This window comes from Hemitrygon akajei, chromosome 9 (assembly GCF_048418815.1).
Source record: "Hemitrygon akajei chromosome 9, sHemAka1.3, whole genome shotgun sequence".
NCBI lineage: Eukaryota > Metazoa > Chordata > Chondrichthyes > Myliobatiformes > Dasyatidae > Hemitrygon > Hemitrygon akajei.
Window position 1 is genome coordinate 58,270,476 of NC_133132.1, and position 17,309 is coordinate 58,287,784.

The 17,309-nt window shown below is 41.6% G+C and overlaps 1 protein-coding gene across 1 annotated transcript in view; it reads left to right on the forward strand.

The window, feature by feature from the left end:
- The window catches only part of kcnk5a (potassium channel, subfamily K, member 5a), a 29,278-nt gene extending 13,314 nt beyond the window's left edge, over positions 1-15,964 (forward strand). The window contains exons 2-5 of the mRNA XM_073056063.1: positions 9,315-9,426; positions 9,537-9,703; positions 10,656-10,824; positions 12,021-15,964. Coding sequence (XP_072912164.1) covers positions 9,315-9,426; positions 9,537-9,703; positions 10,656-10,824; positions 12,021-12,856 — 1,284 coding nt within the window. The 3' untranslated portion in view covers positions 12,857-15,964. The remainder of the gene's footprint in view (positions 1-9,314; positions 9,427-9,536; positions 9,704-10,655; positions 10,825-12,020) is intronic.
- The last annotated feature ends 1,345 nt before the right edge of the window (positions 15,965-17,309 follow it).

Here is a 17,309-nt window from a genome sequence, read left to right on the forward strand (position 1 = left end):
TGTCAAATCATCCAAAAAAATAATTGCCGTTTTAAGTCCGCGTTTGCTGAACTGCAGTGGCAGCCACTTGATTTTTAAATTACCTGGTCAGTGCTCTATCCTTTGTAATCCACTGCCCTCTACTGTCCTCTTGAGAAACATGACCACCTCGACTTCGGTCACCTTGCTCATCCAAATTTAGTTGCTGTTCAGATGTCCAGACCCTGTGCCTTTCCTCCTCAGTGCACTCACGAGTGAGTTTTCCGTTAACCAAGAAACCAATGAGTAAATATTTTTCTTCAATGTTGCTCCTGTGCCCTACCTTGGGAATTTTTTAACTGTGAGAAACATGCTTTAGAAGTGGAAAGTTCTTTATTTTGTGGTTGATGAGTAATTAACCTCCTGTTGATTTTGTCAGCTCGAACTTGTCTACAGAAAATAATTGTGATTCCGTAACACCTTGATAGTGGGGCTGTGTCTAAACAAATGTTCTCGGCAGAGCCAGAGTCAACTCTGAGCGTGAAACCATCCGTGTTGTTTATAATGGCAAGGCTTGCATCCTAGCTCTCAGTCAACCCTTCCTCAATTGGTTTGACCTTTCTGAAGTTGCCTTCACTTGTCTTCGTGTTGTGACAGTTGTGTGCTCCTACTTCTGTTTCAGTTAGTAGTTCTTTGGTGCTAATATCTTTTAAGGAACAGTTTATGTGGATCAGAGTCATTGGAACACCCAAGCTGAATGGTTGTGCCATCTACAAGATGTACTACAGCAAGTCACTGACCTTTTTCTGTCCGCACCTCAGTTTCCTCTCTCACACATCACCATCTTCATTCCATTCCAGGCTGCATAGCAACCTATTATAGAAGGATGTCACCAATCCTAGAACAAAGGCCATGACAAAGATTCTAGAACAACACTAAAGGAGCATCTTCTTACTAACTGCAGCTAATAATGAAGATATCTTACTGTCAACTGTGCTAAAGCAATTATGCATGACCAATTAATACTGGCCTTGCTGTAATAACCTGACTGAATACACAAGGTCCCCATCAGTCTCATCCTTAAATGGTCTGATTATTCAAATTGGCTGTGTGTTAACACTGGCAAGAGATGAGCCCAAGTGTTCCAGGATTAGGTGAAACTGGATGTAACGTGTGTGCGCGTGTGTGTTTGTATGTTTTAAACAGCCTCTAACAACCAGATCTGAAGAGACTGGGAGCTTTCACGTAAGTGGCAGCGTAGAGAAGGAATGGACCATTAGTTGTCCATGAACCAGATTTGCATGAGCTTGAGAAATGGGTGTTGAAAGAATTTGGCAGAGGCCCAACTAATTGAACTTCAAGTTGGGGAAAAAAAAAATTAGTCTTTGGACCCTTGGCCAGTATGTGACCTGGCGGAGGTGATGCAACAGGCCTCTAGTTTCAGTGACGCTGGATCAGTCCTGTCTTCCAGTGTTAGTGGAGGCTAAACATTCTCCCCATGCCCTATTGGTTTTCTCTCCCATTTCTGACTTTGTGTTATAAAAACATAATACAAATGCATTGTTTCATGGCTTTTCCATAAGTGGATCGCTATAAAGCCATTCTAAAGATGCCCTGTCATCATGGCTGATGTAATCATTGCTTATTTAACTATTTGCCTGAATTGATGAACTACACTGGTGTGTAATAAATATTAACCTGAATCCTGGTGGAGTGCCAGCCTTCACTGAAAGGTTTTTTTTGTGTGTGTGCATTGTCTGTGATTTTATGGTTGGCCAGCTTTGTTTTTCTGGCTACAAATATTGGTTGTTTTGGAACTTTCAAAGCCATTTCAGGGCCATTGCTGCTATTCCTTACAGCAGACCTCCTTTGGCAATGCTTCTGATAGCTAAAAGAATGATCAGTGAGATTATTGGCATCTTTGTTAATGGCAGATTACCTGTAGTGTTGCTCACCATTAGACAGACGTGAGTGTTCTATAAACAGCACCATCAAGACGTCAGTTTGATACCTGACAAAAAAAATTGTGCTTGTATATACAAACACTGAAGAGACTGATAGGATGTTTACCACTTGTGTCTGCCACTGTATTACAATGTAGAAACTAGTCAGAAATGGCTGATACAACTTTTCAAATGTTCTTTTAAAGTTTTAGCTCTCTTCCCTAGTTAGGCAATTAAATGGGTGGTGGACCATCAGATAAGGTGGACTATTGCATAACTTTTCATTCCATTCACTCATAGTAACTTCAACTACTCAGGATTTATCAGTCTCTATAGGCTGAGGAATGAAAAGGCCCTTTCATTGTATTTCCATTGCACAATGGAAAGGAGGATAGTTGAAGTGGGGCAAGGAAATCTACTATCAAATTACTACCAAATTATTGCCATGGGTCTAGTCACCCCAATGAGATTCATGAGTAATGGTGCCTTTACTGTGGTATTTCTACAAGGTTTTAAACGTTCTTGTTAGTGTTGAGTATACATATTGGACTTCTGCATATTCTAGTGGATGTTACTCACCTGACATTCAGTGGATGGCTTGAGAACATTTAGATTTGATGAGTATGATAGGTTCAACAGTTTTATTCAACCCTGACTAACTTGCCAAATTTCATAATTGTCAAGATGACATTTGGATTTAATACTCCTTTTGATTGTTATAGTTTGTTTCTGTCTAAACAATTTTAAAGGAAATAGAATGACATTAATGGGAATGTCAATTGATGGAAATATATTTGAATTATTCCTTTGTTTTGAACTCTGAATGCCATAGACATCATGGCCATGAGGTTGGCCACCATACATAGCCATGTTTATGGCTGCTTATCCTAACATTGCATACCACTTTAAAATTATTTCAAATAGTTATTGCCCATTAAGATCAATAGCAAAGAGGGAAAAAAATTAACCTCTATTGCACTATTCACATCCTTGACATCCCAAAGGTAATCTGACATCACTGTATAAGTTTTTAAGTTTCGTAATGTAATGTAGGAATGGAGTTCTCTGAAAAATAGCAGTAGACATCAGGTGAAAGGGTTTGTGTCGTCTCAAACAGCATGGAGGTGGGGTAGGGTGGCAGAGGTGGGAGTGACGAAGCTGCTCTTCAACAAACACTTTAGACTTTTTTTTTGAGTACTTTGAAATGGAATTTATTTTGTTTTGGTCTCCTCTGCAAAGATAGTTTTGTTCTCCTGAAGCACTACGCCAGTTGCTTTTCTGATTGAAGAGCGGTAACTACGAGTGTTGTGCAGGGATCACTGCTTTGGTCCTTTATTGCAGATCAGAGGTATTAATGATCTGAAAGTGAATCGAAGATCTGGCAGTATTAATAAGTCTGCAGGTGACACAAAATGAGTGGTGTAGTGAACAGTAAAGGTTTATTAAGGATACAGTAGGATTTCGGTTAACTGGGTAATTGGGCAAGGGAATATGATGAATAGTGTGGCCTTAGAGTTTTGTTGAACAGTGAGAACTTGGGGGGGGGGTTGGGGATCAAGTAATTGGTTCCCTGAAAGTGTCAATGCAGCGAAGAAGACATACAACATGCTTGTCTTTGGCCAAGGCACTGAGTTCAGGAATTGAGATATCATGTTATCATTATACCAATCATTGGTTAGGCTGTATGCCAAATCTTTTGTACAGTTCTGGTTGTCACACGATAGGAAGGATGCGATTAAGTTAAAGAGGGTGCAGATAAGATTCACGGGATTGTTTCCTGGACTGGAAAGCTTGTGTGATTAGGAGAGCTTGGATAGGCTGGAACTGATTTCCCTGGAGCATAGAATATTCAGAGTTGACCTTACAGAGGTTTATGAAGATCATGAGTGCATTATTCAGTTAGGCAGTTAGTTTTTTTTTTCCCCCCACAGGGTTTTGAATTAGATGCCCTTAATCTTAGCTGGAAAACCAGGGGACTGTCTGTTGGGTATGAAAGACAAACTACTAGGGGCGATGTTGTGGTAGAAGGAAAACTGGCAAAGAGAAATGCATCAAAATAAAGAGCAACTCGCTAATTGCAACAAACATACTGGGTGTGTCCTTCTAGAAGCAACTGGGGGTGTGCTCTCTATTTTGAGTTTTGAGCTGTTTTTTTATTTTAAAGCTTGACTTAGAGAACAAGTTATCTATCGTAAGGGTGTTAGATTGTAATCAGTACTAGTCACAGAGACAGATATGCACTAAAGGCATTGGGAAGAACAGAGGTAAGGAGAAGATGCGGAGGAGATTTTCCAAGATGTTGCCTGGATTAGAGAGCAGTTCTTAGGAGGAGAGGTTAAGCGAGCTCAGAGTTTTTTGGAGCTAAGGAGGATGAGCAGATACTTGATCGAGGTGCATAAAATGATAAGAGGCATAGGTAGCATGAACAGCTAGTGACTTTTCCCCAGAGTGTAAACATCTAATACGAGGGGACATAATTTTAAGGTGATTGGAGGAAAGTATAGGGAGATGCCAGAGGTAGATTGTTTTACTTTGAGAGTGGTGGGTACACGGAATGTTTTGCCAAGACTGGGAGCAAAGGAAGATAAGTTAGGAACATTTCAGAGACACTAGGATAAGCACATGGATGAAAGATAAATGGAGGGCTAAATGGCCAGCGCGACATTGTAGGCTAAAGGGCCTGCACTGTGCTGTGTTGTAAGTTTGCAAAATATAAACTGCAGGCCTGGATGCCAAGTTTGGCTGGATATTGTAATGAATAAAATTAGCTTCTAGAATGTCTAAATCTATCTGTACCACATAATAACAGCATGTATGTAGGGAGGTATAGTTAAAGTCATGGCCTCTGCCCTCTACCTTCCCTCAACCAACCTCAAAAACCCTCCTTGGTTAGGCAATAGTTAGCATTGAGATTTCTTCCAGGTGGTGCATTTAGTAGCTTATAACAATGTCACCTCATTATTGTTGTTAATATTAATAACCAATGGAAGCAAACAAAATGGATGAGATGATAATGTAGAAATATTATTTTTGCTCTCTGTTTCATCTGCCCATTTTCACTGGGAGTATACATGAAGCAAGACTGCTTGATGTTTCAGCAGAACTTTACTTGTTTGGGTGTATTTAAGCAGCCACCTATGCGAATCTACAGGACAAGAGAACCCATTCAGTCCCATTTTAACCGTTTGCAATAACACTCGTCCATTAGCAGGAGCCCACGACACTTCAGCTGCTGTCTGGGCTCCGTTGACACTTTCACAGGCAATTAGTTTTCCCCTCTCTGTAAGAGACGAGAGCAGGTGGTTTGTTTCTTGATGACACTCGGATTTCTCGTCGTGCATCAGGACAGAAAGCTGGCTGACATCTTCCAAAGTGTTGGCTGCCCTACTTTTTGGGGTAGAATTAGCTGGCATTGGGAGAGGAAGGGGAAATGGGTGGGGCAGCTGCTCAGCAGGAACCTAATAGTAGGAGTGCTCAAAGGTATTTCTTCAGAAGCATAGAAAACCTACAGCGCAATACAGGCCCTTCGGCCCACAAAGCGTGCCGAGCAAGTACTTATTTTGGAAATTACCTAGGGTTACCCATAGCCCTCTATTCTTCGAAGTTCCACGTACCAATCCAGGAGTCTCTTATCCGCCTCCACCCCCGTTGCCGGCAGCCCATTCCGCACACTCACCACCCTCTGCATTAAAAAAAAAACTTGCCCTGGACATCTCCTCTGTACCTACTTCTAAACACCTTTAAAACTGTGCCCTCTCGTGCTAGCCATTTCAGCCCTGGGAAAAAGCCTCTGACTATCCACATGATCAATGCCTCTCATCATCTTATACACCTCTATCAGGTCACCTCATCCTCCGTCGCTCCAAGGAGAAAAGGTCAAGTTCACACAACCTGTTGTCATAGGGCATGCTCCCCAATCCAGGCAACATCCTTGTAAATCTTCTCTGCACCCTTTCTATGATTTCCACATCCTTCCTGTAGTGAGGTGACCAGAACTGAGCACAGTATTCCAAGTGGGGTCTGACCAGGGTCCTCTATAGCTGTAACATTACCTCTCGGCTCTTAAACTCAATCCCACGATTGATGAAGGCCAATGCACCGTATGCCTTCTTAACCACAGAATCAACCTGCACAGCAGCTTTGAGTGTCTTTATTCCTGACCAGTGGAACCAACAAGACCTCTGTGGTGTGGTGCGGTGACTCCTTGCATCTGTGAGGAAGCAGAAAAGTAGTGTCTTTATATATTCTTTTGAAGCTGCTGTACTCCAGAACCTAACTGGACAACTGTATCATCACATGTACATTGCTGTGTTAATTGGCATAAGACTGGAATGAAACTGCAGCTAGAATTCAACCAGTCTAACTCCATTTAACCCTTCGTCTCCTTCTCACTTCTGCACAGCAGTAGTTTACCAGCTGTCATTAGTCAGTGGATTTAGAAAGCAGAGATTGTTTATGAGATCTGTTCACTTGCCTTCCTTCCCTGCAGATAACAGCTTTGCCTGAACTTGTCTCTTGAGCTTTTCTTTCAGTTTCAGGCTGGTTTTTCTCCAAATAGGATGGTGTATTCTTCCTGTCATCCATAACTATTCCTTGCTGTGTAGATAAGTAGGTCAGCAGGCAGAAGAGAAAGGGAGGCTCGCACTTTTGCTACGGTCAATTGCTCTAATTCACAGTGTAATTAGTTTAGTAACGTCACATGTACTGAGATACGGTGGGCAAACGTATTTTACATGCCATCCAAAAAGATCATTCCAGAGACAAATGCATCAAGGTATTACAACACTTTACAGCACAGGCGACCCAGGTTCAATTCCCGTCACTGCCTGTAAGGAGTTTGTGTGTTCACCCCGTGACTGTGTGGGTTTCCTCTGGGTACTCTGATTTTCTCCCACAGTCCTAATGATGTACTGGTTGGTTGGCTAATTGGTCATTGTAAATTATCCTGGAGGGGCAATTATAAAGGGAAACTAATTCACAGTGTAATTAGTTTAGTAACGTCACATGTACTGAGATACAGTGGGCAAAGAATTGCCTTGTTAACAATGAGTTTTTGAGAGTGAGGAAAAGAGATACTATGGCAGATGTGGAAAAGGCTGGTATAATTCCCAGTCACAGGTGTTCACGCGGCTCAGAAGCCCTTGCGCGTGAGAGGCAGAAAGAACCATTAACAACACTAGGCCATGCTATGTGCTCCAGCATTAGAATTCAAGACTTCTTGGTTGACGAACTATGGTTGGCAATGGGCGAGGTTGGAGGACATGGCCTTTGGATTTGATGTTATCCATATTTTATATATACAGGAAGTAAATTATTTGTGTTTATTTTTGCAATAGTGAGGTCTGTCAGCGTCAGTGGTGCCACCAGGACACTGGTACACTAAATATTTCCTAGATATTTGCATATTGTTTTGCTGAGTTTGTAAAGATCACTTGCTGAATTAGCACCAGTCTCAAAGTTGCCCACTTTCTCCCGGGCACAACAGTGTCAATGGCGGATCCAGCTTTCTGTTTCCTGAGCTGTGCTGTCAACCCTCTCTGTAATTACACCTCACCAGTTCTGTGGTCTTGCTCTTTAAGATCCTGCCTGGTCTTTACGCTTTCAAATTCCATGACAATGAGTTCTGAAACTTCAACTATTTTAAAAGAAAACCGACGTTGTGTATTCTGTCTGTCCCATTCCTACTCCTGAGGTGCGCTCGGTCTAACCACATGCTGCAACGTAAGCTTCTGTCTGTGTTGCTGGAGTATGTTTAATATGATTGACTGTGAAATCGCTGGGGGCCATTCAGCAAATGTGACTGGCACAACCTGAGTGCTCATTTTTTTAACGGCTGCAAGTGGCACGTTGTTTAAGGGTGCTGTTCCTCACGTCTGGGTCACAGTGTGTTGTTCATCAAGATCTACTCAGCAATTGGCCTGTCCCCTAGGCCATGGGACATTGGACGTGAAATTGTGTGCGGCAGATCATTCTTCATGGAGTAAATGTACATTCTGCTAGAGTCCCCTCATCCGCATTGTTCCCAAGCCTGTCTATTGACAGCTCTAGTATGTTTCGGTTTCCCATATTTTATTACAACATGAAAGGAAATTCAGCCCATTGATTCTACACTTGCTCTCGGAGCACTCCCATACCTCCCAATAACCTATTCACTCTCGCACACCCATTAACTCCCTTCGCGTCCCTGGGTTTCCTGCCACCTACCTTCAATGGAATCAGCTAACCGACTAACCCTCACCTCTCTTGAGTGAGAAGAAACGAGAACATCTGTGATGGTGGGGGAGGGGGTGTGGAAACGTGTTAACTCCACATGGGGCAGCAGTGGATTCTACCCTAGTTACCAGAGCTGTGAGATAGTTCACCGAACAGTCTCGCCCCTATTCATCATTCTGTCTGTCCCATTGCCTGCATTGCTTTCATTTCTAACCAGCATCGCCCCATTTCAACTTGGATCATATCTTCATGCACATTCATAATTTGACTGAGTAAAATTCAAATGGCAGGTATAGGTACCATTTTTGAAATTCCCTTCTGACTCATTGCTGTTCACCTGCTGACAATTACAGACAGGATAACCAAGGCCCCCACTTGCTTTTCGCTCTTTGACTATTCAGTTTCTCCTTTAGTACCTTTCTCGTTTGGCCCTGTCTACTCAACACCTCACAATTTGCAATAGTTTCAGGATGGTTTGCTGCCTTCTGTGTCTATGCATACCTCCCCTTCACCAATTCCCCCAAATAGTCACCTGCATTTTCCTCTCCACTCAATGCAGAAACCATGGGCCCAAACTTGTTCTCATCTTTATTGTCCAGGTATATGTGCGTGCTCACCTTCTATTGGGCCTTCTCCTGATATTTTTACAAGTTCCAGTTCAATTTCAAGTTTATTTGTCATTCAACCATACACAAATATACAGCTAATTGAACAGTGTTCCTCCAGAGTTAAGGTGTAAAACACAGTACGCACAATCACACATAGCACAGAGCACATATAGTTACGATAGCACATACAGTCACAAGAATAATATTAACACAAGTCTGGCCTGAAGATTGATGGTGCATGGGATGTTGTTTTCTCCAAGAACATTTCTCCAAGAACAAGCACTGCATTATATGAGTTGAGGAAACTGGATGGTTTGTTCATTTATCCATTTGAAAATGTCCTTGGTAATTTATCTTCAAGAACTTGTCTGGTACCAGGACAAAAGCATGTTTGAAATGGACCATGGGGAGAGTGTGGAGTTGCCTCTAGCGTTAAAGTAAATTACCATGTCCTTACAGTGAAGGGGAGAGTTAGTATAATTTCAGGAAGACAAAATACGGGTTTGCTTTGTGTTGACGTTAGTCCTTCTGCATTTATGAGGGTCTCATAATCTTCAATCAATTGTTAAATATTCTCCAATTGTGCTTTCAGACTGTTGAAGAAGCTGCTGGACAAGGGGTAACCATCACTGGCAATAAGACCTTCAACAACTGGAACTGGCCCAACGCAGTTATTTTCGCTGCTACAGTCATCACCACCATTGGTAAGTAAATTTCATTGCTGGTTCATCTCAACATCAAGGTGATCTTGTTGGAGTACTGGATAATTTATGTGCTTGTCTTCCTCTCCCCTCTCCACCCGTCTATGGCACAGGGTATGGAAATATTTCACCCAAGACCTCTGCAGGCCGGCTCTTCTGCATCTTCTATGGGCTGTTTGGCACACCCCTCTGCCTCTCCTGGATTAGTGCCTTGGGCAAGTTCTTTGGAGGAAAGGCCAAGAAGCTGGGGGAAGCCTTAACCAGGAAAGGCGTGAGTTCGGTAAGAGTCACACTCTCCCTTTTCCTGTTGGTGGTTTGAAATTTCTGTTGATTGCTACACTAACTAAATTGGGAAATGCAGGTGACGAATAGTTTGAACGCAAATCCCCTTTATGGAAACTTGCTGAAAGAACGTGTCTGACTGCATCATCTGGACATCTCTGCAGTGGGATTTTAACCTGGCTTAAAGAATACTAACAACAAAACCGAGCCTGAAGAACCTAGACTGTCCATCATTGAGTAGTTTGTGAAAACAGAAATGACGGTTTAATATTTTGGCTCCTTTTTGTAATATTAACTAGTATAAATTTAAACCATTTAAGAGTTTCAGCATGCTAAGAAGTATGTCTTGGAATCTTAAGAAGTATAGCATGGAAACAAGCCATTTCGCCAACTCATCCATGCCAGCTAAAATGCCCTTCTATGATAGTCAAACTTGCCTGAGTTTGGCCAATGTCCCATTAAACTTTTCCTGTTATTGTACCTTTCCCTGGCAGCTCATTACATTATATTCACCCCCTCAGGTCCTGTGTAAATCTTTCTCCTCCCCTTTTCCGCAGGGAAAGGGAACCAAAATCTGTGGGTACAAGGATTGTGTGCATTTAGCTTATCTATGTCCCTCAGGATTTTATATACCACCTAGAAGGTCACCCCTCAGTCTCCTCTAATTGGCATGAATTCCAAGCTTGCTCAACTTTTCTGTAACTCAGACCCTCTAATCCTGGCAACAATCTCCTACATCTTACTTGCACACTTTTCCAATTTTAATGTCATGAATTATTTGGTAATTAAAAGTAGGGAAGATCAATATTTTCTAGGTGGAGGGAGAACTTATTCCAGACAATGAAGCAATAGTAATGTCATCATGAAAGTAGCTTTTACTGCTGTGGAATATATTCTGTGCTGAATACTGTTCTTGCTTTAATATATTGTTTCATCCTTTGATTTAATAGCGGAAGGCCCAGATAACCTGCACAGCCATTTTCATTGTGTGGGGTGTTCTGATTCATCTGATGATTCCACCCTTCATCTTCAAGGTGACTGAGGGATGGTCATACATTGAAGGCTTGTACTTTTCCTTTATTACGATCTCCACCATTGGCTTTGGAGACTTTGTGGCAGGTAAGTTCAAAATAAATTTATAGTCAAAATATATATACCTATGTCATCATATAATGAGCTTCAGTTATTGCAGTTAGGTTACCTAATCTAGGGTCTGGTAGATTGAAATGGAAGGGGAATGGGGAATGAGGAGGAATTTTATTTTTGCCAGTATTGGTTTTACATTGCTTATTTTTGAATAACCACAGTCTTGTCACAAATCTCTCTGCAAAAATTCAATGACCGTCGGAAGTGGGAAAGCTAGAAATGAAATAAATTTTAAATTACAGAACGAGGGAGGAAGGGCCAGAAAGAAAAAAGGGAAAGGGTGTGATAGGATGGAAATCATTTCTACACGAGGCCAAAATTTTCCCCATCAACTTTCTCCGCAATCTCTCTCAATTCTCATGAGAAGTTCTGTATGCTGGGATCATTTTAAGGACGCTGGGTACTTACCGAATAATAAGGTCTGGGCGCCAATATCCAATTTATAGAAGGACAAAATCTTCTCAGCAACGATGAGACGGTAGACCTGTCAGTGGCTGGCCAGTAGTGTATGCTCCACTTGTTCAGTGTTTTGAACCCCTCTTTGTCCTGACCAGTGAAACCCAGTGGTCTGGAGTAACCAACAAGCTGCCGGAGGAACCCAGTCCAGATGAAGTGTCGCAACCCAAAACATTGACCATTTGTTTGTCTCTATAGAAGCTTCATGATCTGCTGAATCCCTCCAGCAGTTTCTTTTTCTAATATACATACATACACACACACACATATATACATATGCGCCAGATTCTAGTATCTATGATCTCTTGCGTTTTCAAACCTTATGGCCTTCCTGAAAGCAGGGTGATGAAGTTCTGTGAAAGACAGGCTTTTTTTTATTTACCCTCTTGCCTTCCTAATTCCATCCTCTTTCACTGCCCCTTTGCATGAAATTTGAGCTATCTCCCTGTGGAATAGAAAGGGGGAAGATGAAGGGTAGTTATTGGAATTTCCTGCTTCTCAGAGGCCTATTAACCTGTAGTCCTATTAACACCTTCTTAATAACCTGAAGTTTTAAGGTGACTCAAAAACTGGAAAGGCCGAATAAAGGGGAAATGAAAGGATGTGGTGCTTATATAAATGCACTGTGGAATCCAACTTACTTTGGAACAATATTTTTCACAATTTTGCATCTTTTGTTGCATACTAACTTGTAACTTTACCTTTTACTGTAGGTGTCAACCCAAATGCAGACTATCACGTCCTCTACAGGTACTTTGTAGAGCTGTGGATATACCTGGGCCTGGCATGGATTTCCCTCTTCTTCAACTGGAAAGTGAGCATGTTTGTCCAGGCACACAAAGCCATCAAGAAGAGGCGAAAGCGAATGAGAAGATCTTCGGAAAATGTGAGCCCTGGAGCTCTCAACACTAAACTTGCAGACTCTAAGATGACAGACTCGACGGAGGTGAACATATTTCGCTTCCTTTCCCAGAAGCAGGAGAGCTACAATGATCTTATCAAGCAGATTGGCTCAAAGACTTTGAAGAATAACAGCAATAAACTACTGAGTGTTGAGGTTCCAGTGAAAGTGGTAACCAAGGACAAAAGTAATGTTAAACTGAGTGCAATTGAGTTCCGAAAAATAGGCCTGAAGAGGTTTCGCTATGACCCACCCAACCTGCCTGCCATCGAAGACACTGAAATTACAGTTCCCTTAAATGAAGAGAAAGACCTCAACGCTCAGACACATCACGCACAGCAAGAGAATCAACTGGATAAAACTGTTCCAGAAGATCACTCAGCATGGGACACGCGCCACCATCCGCCGTTATTCTTTGAGAATGCCAATATCCGATTTATAGATGAACAAAATATTCTCAGCAATGATGAGAAGGCCAGCCTGTCGGTGGATGAGAACCTGATGGAGGAGGGAGAGTCAGACGTACTTGTGGAATCACCAGATTGTAACCATTTAGACTTCCATACCTACAATCTGGGAGGTCCACTTGACTATGAGCAACTGATGAATGGTTACAACAAGGTACACAACATTGAGGTGGTGATATAGCCAAGTGCATCTGGGCTTTGTTCTCCAAACCCCCTCCTCTGGCGCTCCCTTGCCCATTCAACAAGGTGACCTGGGCAAAAGGGGAAAGATGAGAGCTGTTAATGACATTTGGCTCTATGGTACGAATGCCTCCAAGGCATAAGCATGTTCTTCTTATCAGCCTGAAGGAAGGGCAGGGAACTGAAAACCCTCTTCCAATGGGAGAATTGGAGAGCAGAACTTCCAGAACAAACATAGACTGATGTGGAATATGTTTTCACATGTAAAGATACTGAAAAGAACTTTTCTTGAAAAATACTGTGAGTTTTTTTTCCAAATGACCAGTTTGTCTTAAAGTAAATATTTGAAGATTCTTTCGAGCCAGTACTGTAGATCATAAACAAGGCCGTTGCTTTTGGTTCCAAGTATTTTTGAGGCTATATTGACATAGAAGGTTCCCTGTGACTTGGATTTAACAGCGTACCAAAATTATATGTAGAAGGTCCACACGCTCGTGTTTTCAGCATGAGAAATTTGGGGTGGGGTTAGATGTTGGATGGGTTTTAAGAGCTGGATTTACAGTACTGTGCAAAAATCTTAGGCAGATATATAGAGCTAGGAGGCCTAAGACTCAGTACTGTATTGGTCCGTGTGGAGTGCAGAGTAATTTTGTAAATTGACAGTAGAAAGGGCTGTTAGGTTGGGTGAGGGTGGAGTGCCCCAGGAGGGGTGTGGGACAGGTGGCAGAGGGGGTGTGCCAGTGGTGGAGGATGGCTAGGTGCAGATACACCCTGAGACACCAGGCAAGGTCATTTGATTCCAAACAAATTGGTTTATTGATCATTACAGAAAGTCCTCTCTGGTGCTTCCCGTTTCCTCCGCTCCCCCTTCCCACTCCCAGACCATAATAGAGACCCATATCAAAGTCAGGTTTATCGCAAATCACGTATGTCATGAAATTATTTTTTTTTGCCAAAATCTGTGTGGAGCTGTAAACTGGCCCCTCCTGCTCCGTAACCCCATCTGTTTAAAAGTTTGGCTCTACTACTCAGTGAATCTTGGATAAATTCTGTAGTTTTATTTTTGCCTCTGTTTCTGACTTTTCAGCAATCACTTGGAGGCAGTTTTTATTTTCTAATTTTGTCCCAGGCTATCTCCAAGGTGTTGGGGGAGAGGGGTAAACAATCTGAAAGGTCGAAGGGCACCTAAATAAGCCAAGTGGCTTCCGCTATGCACATTTCAATTGAAGTGAAGAAACTTTACCTGAGCATTGTTAGAAGCAGAGGAATTATCTGATGAGGAAGGCTAAAAGACGAGCCTCCTTCCATTGTATATTCCCCATTCACTTCACAATTTAATCCATAACTAACAGTGTGACTGAGCCAGTGTACATGATTTCCTTTGCTCTGTTGTTGCACTTTTATATGAGATGAAGGTATCCAAACAAAGAAGAAAAAAAACACAGAAAAAAAAATTAGCACTTAATTGTTTACATTTTAGCACCAGACTGGTACTCATTTCAGAGAGAGGCAGGCAGCTATCTGACTTTTGCAGATAGGGTGATGGTAGATGGATCCAGGGGCCTGTTGCGTATTGTCAGACCCAAGTGTGCCAAAAGAAACACATGCCACAAGCATGTTTTCACTGATCTAATCCATTAGTTAATGTGGTTATGTCTTTTAAAGACTATATATGTATCGGTTACAGAAAGGAGCTGCTGCAGGAATTCATTTCCATTGCACTTTTCTGCTTTTAATGTGAACTTCCACGATCGCTTGAGAACAAAGGTCCTATTAAATGGAGGTGTTCGCACTATCTTGGATTAGTGGGACCATTTCCCAAAGTGGTACAGTGTCCATAAGATGCCAATAGCATTTGTACATGCAAGGCAAGGTTGCCAATGAAACCCATCTTTAACTAGATTGGTGAATCTTGTGCAAAAACTCCATGCTTCCAATTTAATTAATTTCTGATTGTTAGGTCATTTTCAACTTCCAGATGGTGGAATCTTGCCTCTCCGGATTCTTCTTCTTTGTATCCAAGCAGTTGACTTTAAAAAAAAAACTTTCTTAAATTAATAAACTGAGTTGAAGACCAATGTGGTGAGGCATTGATTAACCATTAAAGATTAATTGCGAGATGAAGGAGTGTGATTAAGGATTATAAATTTTTTTTTCAAAGAGTTTTAATTTTGTTTTATTGTTTTTGACTTAACAAATGGGAACTAAAGAAATATTTAATGGAACACGCTCCTTACTTGGTTTTAAGTTGCAGGGATAATTTTTGCAAGTCTCTCATTAAGAAACCTTTTATAACCATCTCCAGATATGAAGTATGCCCAACTTTTAAAATGTTGGCTAAGGTAGAGAAAAGGCTGAAAAGCAAACTACAAGCCTGCCAGGACCAAGTGTCCTGCTGTACTTTGTGGAGATACCAATCTCCCGGAACACTTCATTGGCAGAGCCAATGTACAACAAAAACTTGACTTCACTTTGGATGTTGGAAACCAAAGAGCCAGTTACAAAGCAACGACTGAATGATCTTCTTAAAAACAGAAAGTTAAGATGACTCTGTAAACCAGTGAGTAGATAGGCAAAATATAGGGTACTTCTTACTGCCTTAACATTTGCTGCCAGGCATTTTCACACGATCAGTTGCTGAGAATTACCAGTCACTTTAGTTCAAGCAGAACGTGGGAGTAAAGGGGCAGTGGTGACAAAATTAACTGATTACAGTGGATGTAATAACTAAAAGTAGATGTCTGAAGAGTAATACTAGCTTATCTAGCTGAGACGCGCGCACACGCACACACACACACGCACACATACATACTTACTTCATACACCTTATTTTCTGAAGGGCTCATTATCTCTTCAAGAGTGTCCCTGGTGGGACAGTTTTCGGAAAGCCCTTGCAGGAAAAAGAACGAGTGAAAGCTTTCTCTTTCACAACATCACTCCATTTTTATGTGAATCAAGTAACTGCTGATCTTCCAACACCCATTGTTGTATTTATTCCTGGAAAGTCTTTTGTGAAGTGCTGTCTTCGATGGTCTCTGTAATTTGTGGACCTAATTTATGTGTATGTTCGTTTGAGAATGTAAATAAACTTTTTTATATGTATACAGTAGCAAGTGACTCATTTTAGTTATTTTAAAATTATGACTTTAAGGTTTTATGACAATAATACTTAAAGCAGTTTTAAATAATCTGTGAAGTCAGACATTGTGCCCCACACCATATCATTTCCTTCTGTCTTCTACTGTATGTAACCCTGCATGTTTATGCATTGCTACCCTGCTCCATCATCCCCTAGTTTCCTCTCATTTGCCTCCCACCCTTCCACTTGTTCTCTCTTCATCTTCCACACCCAACTTTTCTCCGTTCTGATAATCCTTGAGCACTTTTCTCCTGTGTGAGCTGCTGAGTTTATTTCTATTTCCCAGTCTGTGCAATATTTTACTTGCTGCATTCTCTTCTAATATTTCATAACCGCCACCGTTCACGTCTGAACTAAACAGCTGGCTTATTCAGTTAACCGCATATCAGCTGCACGAAAGAGAAGTCTGGAGCAGTCAAATGCCCTACAGCTCTTATAATGCCGAGCAGGTAATAGAAAACAAAGAAAACCACAGACACTGCAATTCTGAAGCCAAACTGAAAAGCTGAAAGAACTTTGCCAGCCAAGCAGCATCAGGCAGAAAGCTGTTGTACAATGAATTTATTTTGTTCCTTTTATGTAGTGGTTCAGTGCGGAGTAGGCCGTTCCAGGCCCTTCAACTCACAGCACCCCAACAACCCCAATTAAACCCTAACCTAATCACGGGACAATCTACAGTGACCTGCCCGGTATATCTTTGAACTGTGGGAGGAAACCCTAGCACCCAGGGAAAACCCAATTGTACCATGGGGAGGACATACAGCCTCTGTATAGATGGCCCCAGCATTGAACTTTGAGCTCCGGAAGGCTCCAAGCTATAACAGCATTGAGCTAACCATTACATTACCGTGGCACCCATTAACAGTAGAATCAGTATCTGCTGGTTTCCAGAGGCCCATTAATAATGTTTCATTACCGTACTGGTAGGAAATTTATACAGATTTTATCCGTTTAGTCTTTCATAGTATGGCAAGTCTCCCATTACATAATTAGCCTGGTACATCTTCACTGCATTTTCTTTGTTGCAACTAATTCCTTCCTTGAGTGAAGAGAACTGAACTCATATAATACTTCATGCTGTGCTCTGTTAAGGACATATAATACAGCAGTAACAGAGCTTAACATCTATGTTCCAGTTGTCTCGCAATTAAGGCTTGCAACAATGTAATAAGTTCTTTTTATATCACCTACTGCACCACCTTGGCTTTCAGAATCAGGTTTTTCATCACCAGTGTGTGTTGTGAAATTTGTTAATTCAGCAGTAGCAGTTCAATGCAATACATAATATGGAAGAAAAAATAATAATTGCAGTATA